This window comes from Babylonia areolata, chromosome 18, assembly GCF_041734735.1.
Source record: "Babylonia areolata isolate BAREFJ2019XMU chromosome 18, ASM4173473v1, whole genome shotgun sequence".
NCBI lineage: Eukaryota > Metazoa > Mollusca > Gastropoda > Neogastropoda > Buccinidae > Babylonia > Babylonia areolata.
In genome coordinates, this window is record NC_134893.1 from 38,395,511 (window position 1) to 38,410,404 (window position 14,894).

The 14,894-nt window shown below is 46.9% G+C and overlaps 1 protein-coding gene across 2 annotated transcripts in view; it reads left to right on the top strand.

Annotated features, from left to right (window-relative positions):
* The first annotated feature begins 1,424 nt into the window (after positions 1–1,424).
* Positions 1,425–14,894, top strand: part of LOC143292743 (short transient receptor potential channel 7-like) — a 179,448-nt gene continuing 165,978 nt past the window's right edge. For both annotated transcript variants that reach the window (XM_076603280.1, XM_076603281.1), the window contains exons 1-2: positions 1,425–1,537; positions 2,689–4,925. In XM_076603280.1, the coding sequence (XP_076459395.1) occupies positions 4,663–4,925 (263 nt within the window). In that variant the 5' untranslated portion in view covers positions 1,425–1,537; positions 2,689–4,662. The remainder of the gene's footprint in view (positions 1,538–2,688; positions 4,926–14,894) is intronic.

The window sequence follows — 14,894 nt, forward strand, 5'->3', positions numbered from 1 at the left end:
TACGTTCCTATGTATTCTCCCAGTCTTGCAGCCTGAAAAAACAACAAGAAAATCTTACACCGAGGTTGCTGGGATGACGTCATGATTAGTTTTTACCTGGCAGTCGTACTCGTATCTTAACGTCGTAACTTGAGTGTATGTCATACTTTGAAGGCACTACCTCCCTTCACCTTCCCCCTTCCCCACCCCACCTCAGCCTACTTTCTTTCATCTCCCCGTTTGTCTGTCTGTCCGTCCGTAAGTCTGTCCAACCGTGAGTTTGGCTGTACATGAATGTACTCACTGACTTTTTTTTTTTTAAACTCTTTCATTTCTCTTTCTCGCCCTTCCTCTCCCTGGACTCCTTTTTCCCAACTCATATATCTTGTTTTGAAAAACAACAGCAACAATGACAATAACAAACAAACAAACAAACAGTAAGCAAACAAACATCTTTCATTGTTCAACTACCCACACAGCCGCTCCTTCACACCCTTTCCGTCTTCTCTCTCTTTGTGGATTATTTACAGTTTCTTTTTCCAGTTGCACGCCAGCATCACTTTGTCGATGGTTCTCGTCATGGTTGGTATATTTTAGGTATTCATGTTTCCATAACCCACCGAACTGTGACGTGGGTTACAGGATCTTTAACGTGCGTACTGTGATCTTTTGCAAACGAATACACACAGAAGGGATACATGCATTGTCGGATCTGCACATCTGTTGCCCTGTCAGACCGGAAGTCTCCCAGTCCCTTAATCGAGCAAGACATTGTCGGGATTGAACCCAGGACCGTCAGATTGAAAGTTTAGAGTTTTAACCGTTCGGTTATCGGGCCCTCACGGCCAGTTCCCTTCCCCCACTCCCTCTATCCCTCCCCCCACTCCCACCCCCTGTTCTCCCTCCCCCTCTCTCAGTCTCTGTATGTCTCTCTATCTCTTCCGTATCCCACTCTGTCTGTCTGTCTGTCTGTCTTCTATCTGTCTGTCTGTCAGTCCGTGTGCCTGTCTTGGTTTTCTCTCCCTCTTTCCCTCTCCTCTCCACCCTGGCCGTCAATCTCTATTTCTCCCTCCCTCCCCAACCTCACTCCCTCTGTCTTCCATCATCCACCCTCTCTTCCCTCGCCCTTTCCCCCCTTTCTCCCCAGCAAGGACAGAGCGCACACAACCAACAGACGGGCCCGCAAGCCGATGTGCATGCACTCCAGAGCCGGAGAGAGGGGGCTGAGACAGAAGTTGCCAGAAGATGAGGTCGGGTTTGATAGTAAAGGGGGAGGGAAGATGGGGTGGGGCTCCGTGGCTGCTAGGGGTGGGGAAAGCAGGATGAGTGGGAGGGGGGACGGAGGAGGAGGGGCGGGGAGACGACGAGTGGGTGTTACGCCTTTTGGGGATTGGGGCAAAGAGGAAGGAGGAGGAGGAGGAGAAGGAGGAAGAGGAGGACGCACAGGAGCTGGGAGAAAAGGGTAAGCGAGTTGACTTCTTCACCTACCTTGGAGAGATGAACTGTTCACTCCTTGCACCACCACCACACGCCTGTGTCGGGATTGACTCGGCTTATAGTGAGTGTTCGCTGGGATTCGGGGTGTACACCCACACTAACTTGCTTACTTTGGGGAGTACTAAAGTGACTTGCTTGGTGGGAAGTTACTTTCTTTCTGTTTTATTTTTTAAGTGACTTGCTTGCTTGGAAATGTTTGTGACCTGCTTGGGAAGGACCACTTGTTCCATTGTGATTGTCTTTTACCGACCGCTGTACCCGGTGCGCGCGCGCGCGCGCGCGTGTGTGTGTGTGTGTGTGTGTGTGTGACAGCAATCGTTTTGATTATTTAGAAGATAAATCATCATAGAATTGTTCCTTCAGTATTTATCTCCTTTTCCTTTCTCTCTCTCTCTCTCTCTCTCTCTCTCTCTCTCTCTCTCTGTGTGTGTGTGTGTGTGTGTGTGTGTGTGTGTGTGTTTACGCTGTGTGCAGATAGGATAATCGTTAAAGCTATCTCCAAACGCGTCTGGTTGCGTGTTCTTCAGCACATAGATATAAGTCATTCATATATTCAGAAACAAATGAATAGAAAGACTGATGGATGTATAGATAACAGGTAACTGCTTTGTGGATGAATGGATAGCTGCACTGACTGATAAACTGAAGTAGTGAATAAATGATTAAAAACTGTGTAATTGACTGAGATAAAAAAAAAAATCATGATGGACACCTGTGTTTACCTGCTCAGGTTGTGACTGACGATAATGGTAGGTAAACCAGTCATCCAATTAGTCAATCAACGTGATTTGCTGACTTCAGATTAGCTATATAGGTGAAAGAGATTCTTTTCTACTTCCGGTGGGAATTAATTCTTGTGTCAAAGGTTTGTCCTATTAATAAATTAATCAGAAAGTGAACACAGTTAAATACAAGCTTATGTTTGTGTCGCTGGAGTTTGTAGACAGTAAACAAACGAATGGACAAGCAGGTAAATGAGTATACGGTGAATACATACTTGTGGATGGAAGTAAACAAATAACCATGTAGATAAGTAAATGAATACACAGAGTGCTTGAATGAAGGAATGAACGGATATGGAATGTAGACGTCAGTTTGCTTATGAGAGTGCAGACCACTGCATTTCCAACAAGTGATTGTGGGGACATGGCTGTTTTCCCCCCCTTGATCTTTTCGCAAGAAAAGCTTTTTATCGTGTATTTTTTTCGCTAGGTCACTCCAGCCGCCAGGCCTTTGACCCGCGGCCACCGTTCCGTCAGTGTCAGCGGGTGTAATGTCCCTGAATATCTCTATCGAATTAACGTCGGCCTGTGTGTGCCTGCCGCTCCATAACCACTGCTTCGGACAGCTTTTGATCGCCCGACCCTGCCATGACGGGGTAACGGGATAATTGCGTCACAGTGGTGGTGGTGGTCTCTGCACCACTGTGATTGGTGCTTGTTGGAGGGAGACCGAGAGCAGGAAAAGATGTGGATCAGATCTGATCAAGAACCGTCTGTTTCGTGGCTTATCGCGCCTCAGGTGGTTCTGATGATTGTGCTGTGAGGTGGTGCGAAGTGGGTCCTGTGTCAGAACAGCAGACTGGCGACATTTTGACTGGTTGTGTGTGAGCAGAGAAAGTGTGGTGGTTTCAGCAAGAGTCTGTGCGGTTTGGTGGTCAGTGCATTGTCTACCTGAATTTCTTCAGCACTGTGCGAGTTTACATATTGAATTGCCGTAACTTTTCACAACGCTGTTGAAAAATATCCACTTTGTGATGAGCTGTTGTTTGTAACAGAACATTGGAAGCGACTGTTAAACTACGATGGATTCGATTCATATTTCACAACCAGTGGAACAAAATGGTCACGTTCAGGTTATGGTGATTGGTAAACGCGTTTCCCTACCAGTGAAACAAAATTGGTAACGATACGATTATGGTAACACAAAGCCCACTTCACGACCAATGAATCAACCCGGTCATAACACGCCACCAAGGAATTGATAAGGCCGTGCGTGCTGCAGATGTCTGGCAGGCCACTGGACAGATGAGTTACTTAGTATCTGCCTAGATTTGGCGTAAACAGCAGCAGCGGGGTCCTGCTGGAAGCTAGAAAGGATCATTTCTGCCAGATAAAAAGGGAGTCCAGAGACCGTGAAATCCATACACGGTTCGTAATTTCATTTTCTCGGGCGTCCCACTTGAAATGTATTATCAGCAACCTGCAGGGACCAGGCAGCCTGCAGATGGATGATGAAGCTTCCTGCTCCCCATCCACTGATCGAAGACTTTGAGTCTGCCATCTATGAACTGAACCGATCTTTGAAGGGGGAAAGCCGAAAAATTAGGCAGGAAAAGGGTTCAGCTCTCTTCTGCATTACTCCAAAGAAGCGTAAATTTTGTAGAAAACCACGTTGTAGTTGTGATCTGAACAGCGTCAAAGACGTATGAGAGGACATGGCGCAGTACCAACCTAAAAAGCTCTCTTGTGGCCAGTTCTAAACGGTCTGAACACATATTCAGTATTCTTATGTTTAACAGCTTCAGATAGTGAAGGGTACCAGATCGCGGCAAACCAGCTACTGAATCTTTAGCGTCTTTATAGAGGAGTGGGGAATTCCATCAAGAACACAGTGAGAAGCACCTTGTGTTACACCTCCAGAACAAAAACATCTTCTTAGCACCTGTATTCAGAACCATAAGACTTCCTACCAAGAGTTGCCCGTTTCCTGCAGAAAGCTCTTCAGTGACAGAAGTGTGAACGCAAGACCACGACAAGGTATCCCAGAAAAAGGCCGGTGGACAGATCAAGAAAACAGTGAGTACAGGATCGCGGCAGACACTTCCCCTGTGAAAGGGGCTCTCGTAATGCATCTTTACTAAAGAGGTACCTGTCGGAAGGGGTGAGTCAAGACAGGATCGTGTCATTCAGTTCCTTTTTTTTCCAAAAAAGGGATTCTCCGTTGGGCACCTTCACTACAGAAAAGGAAGCTGTGTTGAGAGCAAGTGAAAAAAACATCGCGTCAAGAAACGTCTCTCAAAAAGGAACTCTCATCACGCATCTCCGTTGGAGGAGGAAAATCTGTCCAAAGAGTAGCTCCAGTAGGAAGAAGATAAGGGGGTCACCAAAATAAAAGAAAAGGAAGAAAAAAGAAAAGAAAAGAAACGAGCATTGAGGATAGCAGATCGACTCCAGCCCCCTCACCATGGATAACCTGAGACGGAAGAGTGTGGACTTCGTCCGACGCATGAGCATGGACCAGGGCAGACGGCGGAGTACGGACAGCCAGGGCAGCAAGAGGGGAGGCGACAGGGGCACGCGCTCCGTCACCTTCTGGCAGGAAGGTCAGGGCACCCTGTACCCTGGGGGGTACCCCGACCTGAACCACTACGGGCTGTCCATGTACCCGGACCCCATCATGTCCAGACTGAGCGTACCCGACCCTGAGGACTACTCCAGCATGATCAGGTGAGTGGGTTTGGGGTGGAGGGGTGGGGATGGGGGGTGTGAGGTGAGGCACGGGCAGTGTCATCCAACAACCGTGTGGGCCGGGGAAGGGAGGGCTCCGGAGATGGTAGGGGTCTTGGAAGGTGCGTGTGTGTGTCAGTACGTGTGTGTGTGTGTGTGTGTGTGTGTGTGTTTGCTTGCTTGCGCGCGCGCGTGTGTGTGTGTTTGCTTGTGTGTGTGTGTCTGTGTGTGCGAGTGTGTGTGTATGTATGTGTGTGCGTGCGTGCGCGTGTGTGTGTGTGTGTGTGTTTATGGAACGGGGGTGTGCAGTAAAGGGACCTGAGTGGACAAGGAAGGAATGGATAAAGGTGCAGAACAGCGAAACTGTTGGAAGTATTGCATCACAAAACAGTGTTGGGGAGGTTGAGGGAGCAGGGAATAGAGAGGGTGTAAGGATGCTTCGAAGGGGAATGGGGTGGGGATTACGAGGAGGATGGGGAGTTAAATGACAATAATAATGATAATAGTAGCAACGAAAGTGTTCGATGAAGAGGGGGAAGCGTGGCAGTGGGAGAGGGTTAAAGGGGTTGAAAAATATTGTCCTTCGTGCATGACAGAACGTTGACGTTTCTTTTTTCTTGTTAGTTTTCTGCAATATTGATTGCAATAACAATGACGACAAAGGATACAGAGAGAGAGAGAGAGAGAGAGAGAGAGAGAGAGAGAGAGAGGGAGGGAGGGAGAACAATGTTTAGCATGGCGTTTTTCTTGTCTTTTTTTGTTTGTTTTTTGTTTTTTGTTATTGTCGTTGTGGTTTGCTTATGTGATTACATTCTCTTTTTCTAAAATTAGTTTTCTGCTTTAACGATCGCAAAAACAGAAACGACAAAGAAAACGAGAAAATCTTTCGCACGGGGAGTTTGTTCGATTTGCATGTCACGAAAGACAGCACGCTGTGCAAGCGATTGTATTCCCTTTTTTGTGTGAAGTTTGTGTTATTGCACAATAGGATGACAGTTTTCCTTATCCTGACCGAAAGCTTTTTTCTATAGTGAATGCCATTTTCCTTTGTCAAGAAAGGATTTGGCATTGTCGGTACAAAAACAATATTGATGATGATGATAATGATAAGAAGAACAAAGATGATAAGACGTAATAAACATAACAATGATAGCGATCATATATTTATCAGAATCCCAGGTGTGTGCAGCTGGACTGTGCATCACAGGAAACAACGGCGCTATGTCTTTTGAGGCTCACAAAAAAAAAAAAAACCCGTAAAAATACCTCGAACACTCCGATGTCTGTTTTCCTTTTTCCGACCTGTTCGGCCTTCCACAGGGGGCGGAGGGGGTGGGTGTGGGGGGCGAAAGGGAGAGGGTTATCTCCACGTCGTGTGTTGTTTTATCCCTTTTCTGATAATGTTTAGTTTCCCTTTCGTGTGGCTTCACTCTGAACTTTGTTGGTGTGTTTATGTTGATATAAATGCGAAAACAAAAGGATAGCTGCTGTGAAAGTGTGTGTCTGTGTCTGTGTGTCTGTGTCTGTCTGTCTGTAAGTGTGTGTGTGTGTGTGTGTGTGTGTGTGTGTGTGTGTGTGTGATGATTTTAAGTCGTGACTTAGCTATTTCTTAGCGAAAAAAGCAAGCAGCGAATCATCATTGAAAATTCCGTGTTGCTGGGTAGCGGCGCATCAGAAAAGGGAACATGAGATTATCATTGAATCTGACTCGTGATATGTTTATCTGTCGTTCTGCGTATCGTTTTGTCTGACCTGTGTGTTACTGTTTCTGCCTCTCTCTCTCTCTCTCTCTCTCTCTCTCTCTCTCTCTCTCTCTCTCTCTGTGTCTGTCTCTCTCTTTGTCTGTCTGTCTCTCTCTGTGCTTCACCCATCTGTTTCTCTCTTGTCTCCATCTGCCCCTCTGTTGTCCGCCCCGCTCCACACTCCTACCATCACTCTCTGTTTGAATACCTTCTCCCTTCCCCTTCCCCTCCCTCCCTCCCTCACTCCCTGTCTGTTTCAATGCCCCCTCCCTCCATCACCCCTGTCTGTTTAAATGCCCCCTCCCTCCATCACCCATGTCTGTTTCAGTGCCCCCTCCCTCCCTTCCCCTCCCCCCTCCATCACTCCCTGTCTGTTTCAGTGCCTCCTCCCTTCCCTTCCCCCCCTCCATCACCCCCTGTCTGTTTCAGTGCCTCCTCCCTTCCCCTCCCCCCCTCCATCACCTCCTGTCTGTTTCAGTGCCTCCTCCCTTCCCCTCCCCCCCTCCATCACTCCCTGTCTGTTTCAGTGCCTCCTCCATCCCTTCCCCTCCCCCCTCCATCACCCCCTGTCTGTTTCAGTGCCTCCTCCCTTCCCCTCCCCCCTCCATCACTCCCTGTCTGTTTCAGTGCCCCCTCCCTCCCCCCCCTCCCTCCCTCCCTCCATCACTCCCTGTCTGTTTCAGTGCCTCCTCCCTCCCTCCCCCTCCATCACTCCCTGTTTCAGTGCCTCCTCCCTTCCCCTCCCCCCTCCATCACTCCCTGTCTGTTTCAGTGCCTCCTCCCTCCCTTCCCCTCCCCCCTCCATCACCTCCTGTCTGTTTCAATGCCTCCTCCGTCCCTTCCCCTCCCCCCTCCATCACTCCCTGTCTGTTTCAGTGCCTCCTCCCTCCCTTCCCCTCCCCCCTCCATCACTCCCTGTTTCAGTACCTCCTCCCTCCCTTCCCCTCCCCCCCTCCATCACTCCCTGTCTGTTTCAGTGCCTCCTCCCTTCCCCTCCCCCCTCCATCACCCCCTGTCTGTTTCAGTGCCTCCTCCCTTCCCCTCCCCCCTCCATCACCTCCTGTCTGTTTCAGTGCCTCCTCCCTTCCCCTCCCCCCCTCCATCACTCCCTGTCTGTTTCAGTGCCTCCTCCATCCCTTCCCCTCCCCCCTCCATCACCCCCTGTCTGTTTCAGTGCCTCCTCCCTTCCCCTCCCCCCTCCATCACTCCCTGTCTGTTTCAGTGCCTCCTCCCTCCCTCCCCCCTCCATCACTCCCTGTCTGTTTCAGTGCCTCCTCCCTCCCTTCCCCTCCCCCCTCCATCACTCCCTGTCTGTTTCAGTGCCTCCTCCCTTCCCCTCCCCCCCTCCATCACTCCCTGTCTGTTTCAGTGCCTCCTCCATCCCTTCCCCTCCCCCCTCCATCACCCCCTGTCTGTTTCAGTGCCTCCTCCCTTCCCCTCCCCCCTCCATCACTCCCTGTCTCTTTCAGTGCCTCCTCCCTTCCCCTCCCCCCCTCCATCACTCCCTGTCTGTTTCAGTGCCTCCTCCATCCCTTCCCCTCCCCCCTCCATCACCCCCTGTCTGTTTCAGTGCCTCCTCCCTTCCCCTCCCCCCTCCATCACTCCCTGTCTCTTTCAGTGCCTCCTCCATCCCTTCCCCTCCCCCCTCCATCACTCCCTGTTTCAGTGCCTCCTCCCTCCCTTCCCCTCCCTCCCTCCATCACTCCCTGTCTGTTTCAGTGCCTCCTCCCTCCCTTCCCCTCCCCCCTCCATCACTCCCTGTCTGTTTCAGTGCCTCCTCCCTCCCTTCCCCTCCCCCCTCCATCACTCCCTGTCTGTTTCAGTGCCTCCTCCCTCCCTTCCCCTCCCCCCTCCATCACTCCCTGTCTGTTTCAGTGCCTCCTCCATCCCTTCCCCTCCCCCCTCCATCACTCCCTGTCTGTTTCAGTGCCTCCTCCATCCCTCCCCCTCCCCCCCTCCATCACTCCCTGTCTGTTTCAGTGCCTCCTCCATCCCTTCCCCTCCCCCTCCATCACTCCCTGTCTGGTTCAGTGCCTCCTCCCTTCCCCTCACCCCCTCCCTCACTCCCTGTCTGTTTCAATGCCTCCTCTCTCCCTTCTCCTTTCCTCACTCCCTCCCTCACTCCCTGTCTGTTTTAATGACTTCTCCCTTCCCCTTCCCCTCACTCCCTCTATCACTCCCTGTCTGTTTCAGTGCCTCCTCCCTTCCCCTCCCCCCTCCATCACCCCCTGTCTGTTTCAGTGCCTTATCCCTCCCTTCCCCTTCCCCTCACTCCCTCCTTCTGTTTGTTTGTCTCTCTGTCTCTTTCGTCTTTCCCCCACAAAGAGCCCAATGAAAAGTTGTTGAATAATTGAAATAATTTAATCAGGAAGTCATATTGCTTATTGTTCTCTCTCTCTCTCTCTCTCTCTCTCTCTCTCTCTCTCTCTCTCTCTCTCTCTCTCTCTCCCTCTAAGACCCATCTGTTTTGTATCTGTTTGTGACTGTCTCTCTGCCTGCTTGACTATTGGCGGCAATGCCTCTTGCAATGCCTGCATTTTTTTTTTTTACCTTGACTGCATGGTAGTTTACTTGTTTTTCTCTGTCCCTTCCCACTTCGTCCATCCGTCTGTGTAGCCATACACTCGTCATTTGTTTCTGTTTGTCAGTCCATCCATCTTTTCGTACATTCATCTGTACGTCTACCTATCTTTCTATGTGTCAGGCCTTTGCCTGTCTATATATCTAGCTGTATATCTGCCAGTGTGTCTGAGTGTCGAAATCTGCCCATATATATGCCACATTTCTCTCTTGCCCTGTTTTCTTTCTTTCTCCCCCTTTTTTCTTCTTTCGCTTTCCATCTATCGCATTTTTCTTTACCCCCCCCCCCCTCCCTCATTTTCTTTTTCTTTTTCTTTCTTTCTTTCTTTCTCTGCATGTCTGTCTGTCTGTTTTTCTCTGTCTGTATTTCTCTGCCCCCCTCCTCAGACTTCTTCCTCCCTACCTCAATCTTCTTCTTTCGTTTTATGTTGCTGTTTTCGAGGACTGGATAAAAATGTATGAATGCTGAATCTGTTATATCCAGAAAATAAAAGTTATTCATTCAATCATTTCCTCAAGCGTCTCTCTCTCTCTCTCTTTCTCTCTCTCTCTCTCACTTTCACACACACACACTGTCTCTCGCTCTATCCATCTATCTACCTCTCTATCTATCTATCTATCTGTCTGTCTTCTCCCCCCCCCCCCTCTCTCTCCCTGTCTCTCATGTGTAAGGTAGTGTATAGGATATCAGGAACGCTAGCACGATAGTTTCTGTTTGTTTCGGAGTTAATTAATTATTTGAATGTGAATCCTGAAGCACCGACGTACTTTTCTATCAGATTCCCCCCCCCCCAGCCCCCCCACCCCGGCCTGAAAAAAAAGTAGAAAATTTAACACCTGCGACTTAGGCATCAGACACTGTTCCGTCTGTTTTTGTACCATGAATTTCTATATTCCCATGATATAAGTAGCTTTTATGTATGACGTTGAAATTCCATGTGAACATTCTCGTACTTGTCATCGTTTTGAGATGATACGATGATATTTTCAATATCCGGGATCCATCGTTTCTAAATCGCTCGCTCTCTCAGCCTTCAAAAGTCTAACGATATGGAGATTGTCAGTTCGAACTCCATGCTCATTTGTTTGTGCCCTCCTCTTCCCGCATCTCTCTCTCTCTCTCTCTCTCTCTCTCTCTCTCTCTCTCTCTCTCTCTCTCTCTCTCTCTCTCTCTCTCTCTCTCTCTCTTTCTCTCTCTCTGTCCTCAACGTCTAATAGATTGTACATGGCAGGAATGGAATCAACATATTTTTACCAGTCATAAATTTAAGTTGTATAGAACATTTTCTGTCTCGCATGTTGTGAAATCATATTTGCTTCCGAATCTTTATAAACATATAAAATATAATCACTACGAAGTTTAGACTTGGTATTTCTGATTTGGCTGTACGTCGGTATAGATACAAAAATGTTAAAGAATTTGATTTCATTTGTCCCATTTGTAAACTTTCAAAAGAAGATGAAGTTCATTTTGTTCTTAGTTGTGAAGTATTGAAAGAAATCAGAGGAACATTTATTCGAACTAGATACTATAGACAACCTTGTCTTTTCAAGCTGGTTTTATTGCTGTCTTGTACTGACCATGATGTTGTGCGAAATTTGTCTCTGATTTTCTACAAATCTTTCAGATATAGGGAAATACTTACTTCTTAATGTTCCTGATTAACCTCATATATCCGTAGTTGCATTTTTAAAATCTTTATGTCTGTATTTGTTATACTGATTATTGTCTGTTCATATTACCCTTCATGAGGGGCCTAGGCCTAAATTGGATAAACCATCCGAATCTGAATTTCTCTCTGTTCCCCCCCCCCCTCTATGTGTGTGTGTGTGTGTGTGTGTGTGTGTGTGTGTGTGTGTGTGTGTGTGTGTGTGTGTGTGTGTGTCTCGCTGTCTCTTTATCTGTCTCTTTGTCTTTGCGTATGTTATAGTGTGTTTTTGTGTGTTAATGTGTTGGTGTGTGTGTGTGTGTGTGTGTGTGTGTGTGTGTGTGTGTGTGAGTGAGAGAGAGAGAGAGAGAGAGAGAGAGGGATCAGACTGGCTCACGGTCTAAGCCTTCAAAGCCTGAAAGGAAATGGCGGTAGCTAGTTCGTACCCAGTGGCCATCATTTTGTTTGTTTTCTTTATTATTTCTTTTCTTTCTTTCAGTCGTTCTTTCCTTTTCTTTTCCTTCATTCGTTTTGGACTCTCTCTTTCTCTCTCTTTCTCTCTCATTCGTTCTCTCTCTCTCTCTCTCTCTCTCGCTCTCATTCGCTCTCTCTCGCGCTCTCTCATTCTCTCTCTCTCGCTCTCTCTCATTCTTTCTCTCGCTCTTCTCCCTCCCTCCCTCTCTTTCCTAATCTCCCCCTCCCTCCCCATATCGCCTCCCTTCTCCCTGTAGCTGGAGGAGAAAGTCGGAGGCGGACATGTCATGACTGCGATGGAGTCCTTCGAAACACCAACTTGTTTAGATTGAATGTAAATTAAAGTGTTTCATTTTCTTACAGTCGTATCTTTTCCCCTTTTTTTCTTTTTATCTTTCTTCATTGAGATTCCATAATCGTTCCTTTAGTTTCCCTCGCTGTATTACCAGAACTCAATGCGATTCTTCGTCTTAGTCGCATTTTTTTCTCGTTTAAAAAAATTGTAGCAGATATGATGTAGCGTATGTTGATCACTGTGCACACTTTGACGCCTCATTGAAAAAGAAACTAACATGTGACAGCTTTCTTCATTATTTCTCTCTTCTGTTCATAACCCGCTTTCCATTCAGCTCTTTCCGTGCCAGTATCACATTGTAGCGGTAATGTAGAAGGATGCCGACGAAAAACCTAGTCTCCATAGTGAAGATAATTATTGTTAAAGGAGTCAACAACCTTTTCGATTTTTGTTCGCCAGAAAGAGTGAGTGTGTTCTGGGGATCGTGTGATGAGGAGCACATCCTTTGTGTGTGTGTGTGTGTGTGTGTGTGTGTGTGTGTCACTGCTGTGCTGTGAAGGAAACCATCATGTTTTCCCCATGTCAATTTGTCCTGACTGGCTCAGACAGTTCGCCTACATCCCCAGGTCAATAAACACTGACATCTTTTTACCTCTGCACGTGACTTCATTCCATCTTCCCTCTTCCTGCATTTTTTCCCCTAAGCCTTCGTTCGGACTGACAGTGTTCATAATTCTTCCATTTCTTGTGTTGTTTCTCTCTGAGCTTTCGTTCGGACTGACAGTGTTCATAATTCTTCCTTTTCTTGTTTCTCTCTGAGCCTTCGTTCGGACTGACAGTGTTCATAATTCTTCCATTTCTTGTGTTGTTTCTCTCTGAGCCTTCGTTCGGACTGACAGTGTTCATAATTCTTCCATTTCTTGTGTTGTTTCTCTCTGAGCCTTCGTTCGGACTGACAGTGTTCATAATTCTTCCTTTTCTTGTTTCTCTCTGAGCTTTCGTTCGGACTGACAGTGTTCATAATTCTTCCTTTTCTTGTGTTGTTTCTCTCTGAGCTTTCGTTAGGACTGACAGTGTTCATAATTCTTCCTTTTCTTGTGTTGGTTCTCTCTGAGCTTTCGTTAGGACTAACAGTGTTCATAATTCTTCCATTTCTTGTGTTGTTTCTCTCTGAGCCTTCGTTCGGACTGACAGTGTTCATAATTCTTCCATTTCTTGTTTCTCTCTGAGCTTTCGTTCGGACTGACAGTGTTCATAATTCTTCCATTTCTTGTTTCTCTCTGAGCTTTCGTTAGGACTGACAGTGTTCATAATTCTTCCATTTCTTGTGTTGTTTCTCTCTGAGCCTTCGTTCGGACTGACAGTGTTCATAATTCTTCCTTTTCTTGTTTCTCTCTGAGCCTTCGTTCGGACTGACAGTGTTCATAATTCTTCCTTCTCTTGTTTCTCTCTGAGCTTTCGTTCGGACTGACAGTGTTCATAATTCTTCCTTTTCTTGTTTCTCTCTGAGCTTTCGTTCGGACTGACAGTGTTCATAATTCTTCCTTTTCTTGTGTTGTTTCTCTCTGAGCCTTCGTTCGGACTGACAGTGTTCATAATTCTTCCTTTTCTTGTTTCTCTCTGAGCTATCGTTCGGACTGACAGTGTTCATAATTCTTCCATTTCTTGTGTTGTTTCTCTCTGAGCCTTCGTTCGGACTGACAGTGTTCATAATTCTTCCTTTTCTTGTGTTGTTTCTCTCTGAGCTTTCGTTCGGACTGACAGTGTTCATAATTCTTCCTTTTCTTGTTTCTCTCTGAGCTTTCGTTCGGACTGACAGTGTTCATAATTCTTCCTTTTCTTGTTTCTCTCTGAGCTTTCGTTCGGACTGACAGTGTTCATAATTCTTCCTTCTCTTGAGTTTTTTTTAAATATTTATCTCTATCCCCCAAAGCTTCTGCCCTTTGTTGCTCATAGCATCGGGCATGTCATGTTTGACGATTAGGCGAGGCTGATGCACCCAGTGCTTGTAGTTTCCGCACAGCATGGATGAAGTCACACCATCCTCGTTCTCACATGGACCATCGCACTCCAAACACTGCCTGGATGTGATTTGCGATAATTGTTATGTTTCTAAAGGGGTCGGACTCTAACGCCTCTTGTTTTTTTGTTTTATTTTGATGTTGTTGTTGTTGTTCTTTTTTGCTTTTTAATACCGGAAGCATAGTCCTTATTTCAAGCTCTTTTTATTGCTTGTTCACCGAAATATGACTACAGACATGAAACGGAAAATCTTAAAAGGAGAGTAGGGTAGGCTGTATTTGTTACCTTTGTACACCTGGCGTCTTTGATAATGAAAAATTCAACTTCAGACAACAAAGGATCGTTCAGAAGGCAAAATGTAATTCACGAAACAAGACAAGCGCAAACTGTCGGCGGTCTTGTCTTTCTCAAGCGGACAAAGCCTCCACTCAGCAAAATCGTTACATCTGAAACAAAATACTCATCTCTTTGAACCTTTTCACTTGCTTTCCAAATGCCTTAGTTCTGTCTGAGCTGGGTTGCACGAGAGATCTTGGCAGTGCTAAGTTTCCCCAGTGTTACGAATTTTCCTAAGTCTGCGCGACTTCCATACAATTAGAACGGTTCTCAACAGTAAATAAACATGGAGCTGCTAAGACCGCAAGTGCAGCCCAGCCCAGGACGTTAAGGTCATATAAGTGCTTGGCTTGTTTCGTTGATTTAATTTTGCGTTCTGAACGATTCTGTGTTGCTGGAGTTGTAATTTTTTGGCACAAACGCTGCGTCATTATCTATGTTTGGGTTCAGACCCGTGCTGATTGAAGACTGTTGTGCATGCATGGTGTCAAGACATGAACATCGGTGTTTTAGAAAGATGGTGTCTAGTCTTCCGTATGTGGGTATTGATAGTCAATATCATGCAAATACCGGGAAAATAAGAGGGGATGAGGGGATAAAATCCTTGCGAGGTGGGGGGTCAGTTCCGACTAGCTGGATTTTGCCCTCAGGCGTTATTCCGGATGAGTCAGCATAGATCCCTGGGTTAATCTAGGCTAGCCGTAGACTTGACACTGGGGTAAAAAAAACAAACAACGGGGATACGAAGTGGCAGCTATAGCGGCTTGCATGATGGATCTGCATTTTTACCTGGCGAAGTGTCACCCTGTTTTTCGGGGGTTAAAGAGAGTGGAAACCTCCCGCTCCCTAAACCGGCCAGAAACCAGGAAGA